This window comes from Octodon degus, unplaced genomic scaffold, assembly GCF_000260255.1.
Source record: "Octodon degus isolate 3935 unplaced genomic scaffold, OctDeg1.0 scaffold00016, whole genome shotgun sequence".
Taxonomy (NCBI): Eukaryota; Metazoa; Chordata; class Mammalia; order Rodentia; family Octodontidae; genus Octodon; species Octodon degus.
This window is the reverse complement of record NW_004524592.1, coordinates 18,074,660-18,083,225: the sequence shown is the minus strand read 5'-3', so window position 1 is coordinate 18,083,225 and position 8,566 is coordinate 18,074,660. Positions and strand designations below refer to the sequence as shown.

Genomic DNA, 8,566 nt, shown 5'->3' with positions numbered 1-8,566 from the left:
CCACGCTTGCATTCAATCGTCACAAAGCCTACAAATTATACAATGACTTCTAACCTGGCCCTCTCACAAAACAAGATTTTTTTTCTCCCCTTATAAATCATAAGAGGCAGATGGCCCAATGGGGAAGAAAAAAGAAAAGAGGAGGATGGGACAATAGGCATTGTGACGAATCTGGGAAAAGGAACAAAGTGCGCGTCAAAGAGGGAAAGTTTGGTTTGACAGGTGAAGTTCCCACCGCCCGCAGGCCGCAATGGGAAGAAGCAGGTGCCTGCACGGCGCGGCGGGTCTGTGGATAACATTATTACCGGCGAACTCTTTCAGCTGCTGGGACACACGGCTTTCTAGCGACATTAACATCTCTATGCAGGAGCGAAGGTGAAGAGACCACTGGGACCAGTTGGAGGGCTCCCGGCTATTCCCGGGCGGGAACAGGGAGAAGCGTGGTCTGCCCAACGCCATCAAGCACCGCGGGCCCAGGGTAGTACCCCAAAAGCCATTCCCTGGGGAGAGCCCACGGCCAGGAACCGACGGCCACCCTAGGAGGCCTTGAACGAGGGCTTGGTGCTGGGAGGATGAGGGCCCGCTAAGGCCCGAGGCAGTCCCCAGTCAGGGGCAGGTGCGGCGCGTAGCATTGCTTGTCGGCGGGCGGCGGCCAGTAGTCCAGGTCGGACCCCGCCGGGCTTCCGGGAGACAAAGTGCAGCTGTGGGGGGAGGTGGAGCTGGAGGACGCGGCGGAGGACGGCGCGGGGCTGGCGGTGCAGCTCCACGTGGGAGCCGGCGACGGGCTGTCCCCGCCGCTGCGGGGCGCGGCGCCTGAGACCTCGGGGAAGAGCGCCCCCGGCAGGCCGGCTCCGCAGTGCTCAGCTAGCCTCAGCGTCTCGGTGAGCGCCCAGATGTAGTTGTGCGCGAAGCGCAGCGTCTCGATCTTGGTGAGCTTGGCATCCTCGGGGAAGGTGGGCAGCACCTCGCGCAGCGCGTCCAGCGCCGCATTGAGGTTGTGCATGCGGTTGCGCTCGCGATTGTTGGCTTTCAACCTGCGCGTCCTCTTTATGCGTTGTGCTGTCTCGGCCGTCTTGGCGCCACGCGAGGCTGCCCGAGAGCGCTGGGAGCGCCGCTTGCACTCGAGCCCCAGCCCCGGCAGCCGCGCCGGCCCGCAACCACCAGTGCCCGCCGCCCCCGGGCCGGCCCCGCGCGCCCCGCCACGCACTCCCCGCTCCTCGTCCTCGTCCTCGTCCGCGCTAGACGACAGCGGGGTCAGGGCGGCTGAGGCCGGGGAGGCCGCGCCCAACAGCACCAGCACTTCCTCCTCCTCCTTGAGCTCCAGGGTCTCAGACTTGACGAACATCCTGCGGGGGAGAGCAGGGACGGGAGGGGACACGCATGAGTCGGGCATGGAAGGGCACCCCGAGCGGACGGAGGCTGCGCTTGGACACCCCGGGAGGAGGGAGAGGAAAGGAGGTCCCGCCCCGGCCGCTCCGGGACTCGCGCCTCGCTCCAGGACGCGCCGCCAGGGAGCTGTTGCCACGCTCCGCGCCGGGCTCGGAGGCCGATTCGGCGCAGGGACAATGCGGGCGAGGCCGGACTGCGGCGAGGACACCTACCTGCCGCGTTCGTCCCCGCGGCCGGGTGCTGCAGCCGCGGCTCCGTAGGGGACGTGGGACCTCAGAGTCCGGAGCCCCAAGGGTTGTGTGGGCCGGCGGCCGGGCCCGTCTGTCTGTCACTCAGTCCTCGGCTCCTGGCACGCGACTCCCAGGCTCTCCAGTTAACGCGAAGCTGCTTGTGGTTCAGTGGCTGCGTGTCTGGCACACGACTTTCCTTAAAACCCCTTATATACACCCCAGAAAACAATCAGCTGTGCCCCCGGGCTCCCACCCCCTCCCCGCCACCCCAGCCCGGCCCCCTGCGCCCCCGCCTCCCCTTCTCGGCCGATCCTTTTCATTGCATTATCATCATTCATTTCTTTCTCTTTCTTCCCCCCTTCCCCCTCCCAGGCCCTGCGTCCCTTGGTCCTAGTCCTCCTGCCTCCGCCACCCGCCCCTCCCCTTTATCTCATCAGCATAAAGTGGTTCCAAAGATCTGCCCCGGCTCCAGGCTGCAAGGAGCCACGCAGCAAAGAGCGGCCGGGGCGCAGGGTCGGGTGGCGGTGCGGTGGCCGCCGCTGTCCTTTGTGATTGGCGGCTCGCGCTCGGCTGGAGCGTGCCGCTAATTTATTAATGAATGGGGTCGCGAGGCGCAGCTGGCCAATCAGCGCACACAGGCTCCGGGAGGCCTGCGAGCCACGCGCAGTGGAGCCGCTGCCTTTCAGCTGCTCATTAGGGGCCCGGCGCAGGACGCCGGGGCCGCGGGAACTGGGGGCCGAGGCCGCGGGGTCCGCTGGGGCCCGGGGCGCCGGGCTGTGGGGCTGCGGGGGGTCGGGGACGCGGGGCACGCGGAGACCCGAGCTGTAGCCCCCGCCCCGCCGCGCGCGCGCCCGCCGCTCTGGCCTCGTCGCTGGCTCCCGGCCGCGCTGGGGCTGAGAATTAGTTAATGGGGTCGGCATCTGGGGAAAGCGGCAAGTCGATAGGGCAGCGGGTGTCTCCTGGCACAGCCGCTTAGGGGCTGCGACAAACTGGGGACAATCTGGAAGACTCATTTGGTTAGGGGAGACAGGGACGTGGGTGGCAGGCGGGCGGAGGTACTTGGTGGCAAGCGCACCTGGGTTTCGCAGAGAAGATAAAGAGCGTTGGGGTTTTCAGGCGTCGCCTCCACTGAGGACGGCGTAGGCCCTCCGAAGACGTGGCATTAGGGAGCTTGCAGGTTTTCACCCACCACAAATGGGCTCCCCGCACCGACACAGGTTTGGGGGCCAGGGCCTGTGCCAACCCCAGATTAGAGGGCAACTGGACAGCGAGGAGGCTTCCGGCGCGGGGCAGCGATTGGAGGGGCTACGCTGACATTTCCGCGACCTCCGGACCGGTCCTCCGGATTCTGCCGCTCTTCAACGGGAAAAGGGAGCTGGAGGCCCGACTTCGGTGAACTAGTTCTAACCACTCATCGGTCTCCCTCTCCCCCTGGTTCACGCCCAGTCTCGTCCCGCGTGGGGATTTCTCAGCCGCGGACCCCGGAACCTCGGGAAGTTTGCCCTCTAGTGCCCGGTGACGGAAGCTACACAGGTGGCGGAGAGGGACAAGGAATGAAGAGAGGCGGTCCCACCCCTTCTGCAAATCAAGTGTAAGCGAGGCGCGTTTGGAGTGTTAGGAGCCCAGAGTGGCTAAAGAAGGAAAATGCTGCCTTCTGGGTCGCTGTCTTCCACGGTTGTAGGAATTTTTTAAAAGTTGAATTTCAGAGAAGCAACTGCGGAAAGTAGGTGGCTGGTGTTCGGGTTGAATTTCCTCACTGCTTTCTGCAGGGAGGCCTGGAGTGGGACTGGACGACATCAAGTGAAGAAAATGAAAATCAGCTCTCCATCCTCCAGACTTCCTTCTACTTGAAATTATTTGAAAACTATCATCTTTTTCCATTTGACTTTGATTTGTGTCCATCTTTTCTCTTTGTAAAGCTAATTCCCTGCATTTAAAAGCATTATTTCCCTAGCCACCCCTCAGCCTTTCCGAACAACTTCATTTCATTTGCTACAGGAGCTAAAATTAAAAAGAAGAAAAAACAAAAAAACACATTCAGGCTCCTCAGCACACAGCCTCTATCCCGCTTTCTTTCTCCTTTGGGTCTCTGTGTAGGACCAAAACTTCATGAAGGAGTTTAGTCAAGCACAAGATAGGTCAGTATTCCCTTAACTTAGCTATGTACACACACAAGCATATTAATTCTGCAATTGAGATAACTTTACTTGTGCCTATTTGTGATATAGCTAGCATTGTTTTATAGCCAGTGAGCACTCCAGTCAAACAAGCAAATATTCTTCTCAAAGTCTCTCTAAACAGAAATCCGCCAAGGGTACTAACTGGAAGGGATGGAAGGGAGTGGCTCTAGGGGTTTTTGTAAATTAGAATGAATAAAGGCTGAGAAAGCTAGATTCTGAGAAAAAGTTTAAAGCCTGCTGAAAAGAAATAATGGAATGACGGGAGGAATTATGGTGGGTCCATCTGGGGACATCAGTGTCTCTCCACGGACAGGTCAACAGCTTGATGTAATAGAAAAGAAAGGAAGGGTTATTTTACTGCCAATTGCAACGTGTCTTTAGACAGGCTGCTGGACTTGGCTAGGAAGTGCTGGGTGGATTTCGTGATGGATACATTTGGGAGAAGAGCACAGTTGGAATCCCAGCTGAGCAGCGGGTTGAGGGAAGCCTGTCCAGTCTTGTGTTGCTCCAAAGACAATGAGATCAAACTGGTTCGTTGCATAGTGCTACTGAAATGCACAGTGGATTGCTTTAAGTGATTGTAACAGTTTGGGGGTGTCTGACTCCTTGGTTTTTACATTCTTTCAGGATTTTATGACTCATGGAAAGCTCATCTGACAGAAGCACTACTTTCTCCATATCCTATGAGATGCACATAGAAACGTGCAGATGTTAGGGAATGGTAATAGTATTAGGATAAACTGCACATTCCTTATTCTCAAAGTTTCCTTCAAAAAGAGAAAATAGTCACACTGTTGTAAAACTCAGGGTTGTATATATTTGCTATAAACAGTCTCTAATTCGCTGAAATACCAAGATGCCTGTAGTTCATAGAATTTTATTTTGAAAATAAGTATTTTTGAGGGTATATACTGTGGTAGGTAATCTGTGATAGACTATTATGCAAAGTACTGTTGATATTTTTTCTGTGTCATCTTGGAACTCAAAGAGTTTCCAGTGTTTGTGTTGTTGCTTTAACACTTCTGGAAATGTCCATGAAAAATATCATTTAAGAAAAAAAAAAAAAAAAAAACGGGCCGAAGATAAGCTAACAAACACTCTTGCCACCCAGAAGCCCACCGTTCATGCTCAGCTGCCTGGACAGCAAAATTCTATTTGTTCAGCATTTTGCACAGTTTTGCTAAGGAGACAAAAAAAGGAATTTCGATTTACCAAGACGTGACCAACACCAAATACCCTTAGCTGGACGCTTCTAGCACTCTTTTAAATAAATTCAAGAGGCACTTGTGTGGTCTCAAAGATTGTCCAGATGAAACGAGGCTGAAATGTTATGGGGAGGGGGAGGGGCCCCCTGAATAGACGGCGAGGACGGCGACCGGGGCCGAGTCCCAGGCGTGAACTGTCCTAAGGGGTCAAACTGCTCATCTCCAGCCCCTCTTTCAGTGTGCAATCCTACTTTACAAGAACAAAAGCTCAAAGCGGGCGGTTATCAAGAAATGGGAACACAATGATTTAAACTCATCCCCAAGCCTTAGAAAGAAAGGGGCCGGGGTTCGTGTAGCGAGGGGGCCGCGAAGTCGGAGGGGGCGGGGTGGAGAGCTTTAGAAAGTCTTTGTTGCTTCTAAGAAGCTTGAACTTTGAGACGACCCAAAGCCCTAAAGTTTAGGGTAGGTGCTGCTGTGGGGCCATCGGCTACATCCCGTCCACACTTCGACCTCACAAGTGGCGAAGGAGGACAAACGGTCCCGGGGCCAACTCTGGCTGCGGTGGATGAGTCCCAGGGAGCTGGGAGGGGCGACCGGTGACACGAGGTCGGGGCGTCCCAGCCTGTGCCAACTGTGCTGCCTTTTGGAGTCCAAATCCTACTCGGGTTGCAAGCTCCTAGAAGAACGCAGACATGGCGAGAAAGTTGCAAATATCTTTCCTCTGCACGCTTCCCTAGCAATTTGCAGAGAAGGGCTGGAGACAATTCTCTTTCTCCGCTGGAAAGGTCTCCCTGCGATCCCAGGGTTTGGTACGGGGGAGGGGGGTGGTAAGCACCGAAAGGGAGAGTGAGTTCGGGTTGAGGGGAGGTCCTGATCTCGGGAATCAAGGAACCAAAGGAATCATGGAGTCTCATTCTCTGCCTTCGTCCTGATCCACAGCCGCCGCTGGAGAGGAGACTGCGCCAAGGCCACTCTTCCTGGAGACCGTGGACCCCTCCGCGCGGTCTGGGGAGGAGGCGTCTCTAAGCCCCCTTCCCCCTCAAGTCACACCGAGTGCTCCTGATCGAGTCCAGCACCAGGGACCGGGGCTGCGCACGGCGGGCTCCCCCTTCGCCTTCAGGTCGCCTCTCTTAACCCCGCGTGACACCTGGGGACGCTGAGTCCCGGCCGGGTCTCCCCGCCCTTGAGACCACCCACTTCTCCCTCGCCGCTTCTTTTCCCCGAGGAGGGAAATCACTGTAGGATTCTTGCCATTGCTGGGGCGCCTGCTGACTGTTTTCGCTCCGGTGATGGGAAAATGTTGGGGAGCTGGCGCCCCACTAGGAAGAGCACACCCTCCCTAAACCCGTGCGCCTGCAAAAGGGACACTGGCCATCCCGGGGAAGAGAGCACTAATCGCTGAACCAGGAGACAAACACGATTACCAGCTCGGAGCCCTGAGTCAGAAAGTCCCATAGACTTTAAGATGTTAATCCGCGGCATAATCCCTCCTTTGGCGTGTAGGAATAGCGCGGCCACAAGAGTTGTTTTGTTATTTATATTGGCGTTTAATAAAACTCAGCCCGAGCTGAAAGGCTGCCCCCCTCTCCTATGGTAATTAATTCCCTATTTCTGTGACCCAATTGTCCGGGGACAGAGCAGCCGCCGCGCGCCCTGGGCCCCGCGCGGGACGCGCTGCCCTCGTGCGCCCACAGCGGTGGAGCGCGTCCTTTTGATGTCATTCAACGAGTTTTCCTTGGGCATCTTCTAAACTTCAAGGACCCTTTTCTTCCCGCATTTCTTGAAAAGCAGTGAGAGCTTGACCACCTCTGTAGGATTTAATGATTTGGTGAAAGGCCCTTTGGAGTTTGTGTAAGTAAGGAGTGAGACAGACAGAAAAGAAATTTGGCAGCCTGCTCGCTCACTCGCAGCTCTGTCCCCAAGCAGGGGACACACACTTGTTTAGAGAAATGGATAAAGACCTTCAAAGCAGATTCCCCCTCTCCTCTCTCTGCAAGAAGAAACACAAACAAACCAAAAAATCCACCTCATTCTCTTCTGCAGATAAGCACATTGTGGTTTGTTGCTGAGGTGCATTCAAAGAGTGAGGGCGGGAGCAAAGTTAGGATCTTGAGCAGAGCTTTCTTAATTCATACCTCTGGGGCTTAGATATCAGTTTACGCCTTGAATGTATTCACTAAATCTTCCCTCCTTCCTACTCAAAATGTATGTAAGGAGCCAAGCGCTTGACCAGCCCCAGTAAACACTGCGATGCACAACACGTTTCTTCCTGCGCAGTTTTCCAAGCAGCCTACTTGAAAACACAGATAAAAGATTTGAACGGATATGGCCTGTAATTCCAACACTCAGGCGGCTGAGGCAGGAGGATCGCCGTGAGTGTAAGGCCATCTGGGCTACAGAGTGAGTTCAAGGCCAACCTAGACTAGGTAGGGAGACCCCGTCTCAAACGACAATAACAACAAACCCATATATGGCAATTAAGCATTGTACAGGCAACAGAATAATGTGTTACAAGGGACTGAGGGCGAGGATACAGTTTATTTTCAGGAAATCAAAGTTATACTTTTTATTAGACAGGGCCTCGCTATATAAACGAGGCTGGCCTCAAACTCGACGCGAGCCCCCCCCCAACCCCCCGCAACCTGCCGATTTGGTGGAACTCTGGGCCTGCGCCACCACGAGCGTCTAGAACCCCAATATTCAAGGTCGCCCCTTCTAGATGATGCATCCATTCATTTTTTCATCCGGCCTCCAGGCCTCCTGGAGCGCCGGCAAAGCGCACAGGCGACAGCTCCAGGGAACCGGACCGCGGCCATAGGCCCGGGGACGGGGTGGGGGGCAATACGGCCCCTCCGGTCGCTCGCTGGCTGGCCGTGAGTCTGGGCCGGGAGGGGTGGCCGCGGCGGGCGGTGCGCCGGCCCGCGCACTGCACCAGCTACGTCTTTATCCGCGCTTCCAAACCCGAGCAAGTCACAGAAACAATTCCGAATTCAACTAAGAAAATACAGAGTGAACCATATGGCCTCGGTGGCTCGAGTCGGCTGCATTCGCCTCGAGACAAAGGAGGGATTGAGCGTTGAAGGAGAGGAGAAAAAAACCGACTTTCCGGCTGATGAAGCTGTTGTGCGGAGGCAGTGATCCCCAATCTGAAGGCTTTATTCGTGCTGCGTGGCGATTAGCGCGTCCTCCCCGCCGCGGCGCGGACGCCAGGCCGTCAGCGAGAGTCCGAGCCGCCCGTGCGGAGATGTGCTTAGCATCTGAAAGAGAGAGGTCGGGTAAACGCGCTCCAACGAGGGTTTAGTCTCACTCCTGTTGAGCTCTAAGGGCTTGTTGATTGAGATTTGGGGGTCTGCGAACGGCGTTCCAGCAGTGATGTGAAGGAGGCGTCCAGGCCCGCACTGCTTTCTCGCTGTCCCCGGTCCCTGGGAGCCTTGCCCAAGCGGGCCAAGCCGGGCTGGGCCCGGCGGGCTCCGGAACGAAACAAACCTCGAACCGAGCCTGGAGGGCGCCCCCTGCAGCCCTCACCGCGCCGCAGCCTCGGGCCGCTGCGCCTGCACCCCCT

At 56.4% G+C, this 8,566-nt stretch overlaps 1 protein-coding gene across 1 annotated transcript; it reads right to left on the bottom strand.

The window, feature by feature from the left end:
- Positions 1 to 583: 583 nt before the first annotated feature.
- On the bottom strand, positions 584 to 1,614 carry Neurog2 (neurogenin 2). The gene is made up of 2 exons (XM_004626751.2): positions 1,602 to 1,614; positions 584 to 1,346 (listed from the first exon to the last, which is right to left on the bottom strand). Exon 2 carries the CDS (start codon positions 1,343 to 1,345, stop codon positions 584 to 586), a length of 762 nt encoding a protein of 253 aa, XP_004626808.1. The 5' UTR covers position 1,346; positions 1,602 to 1,614.
- Between the last annotated feature and the right edge of the window lie 6,952 nt (positions 1,615 to 8,566).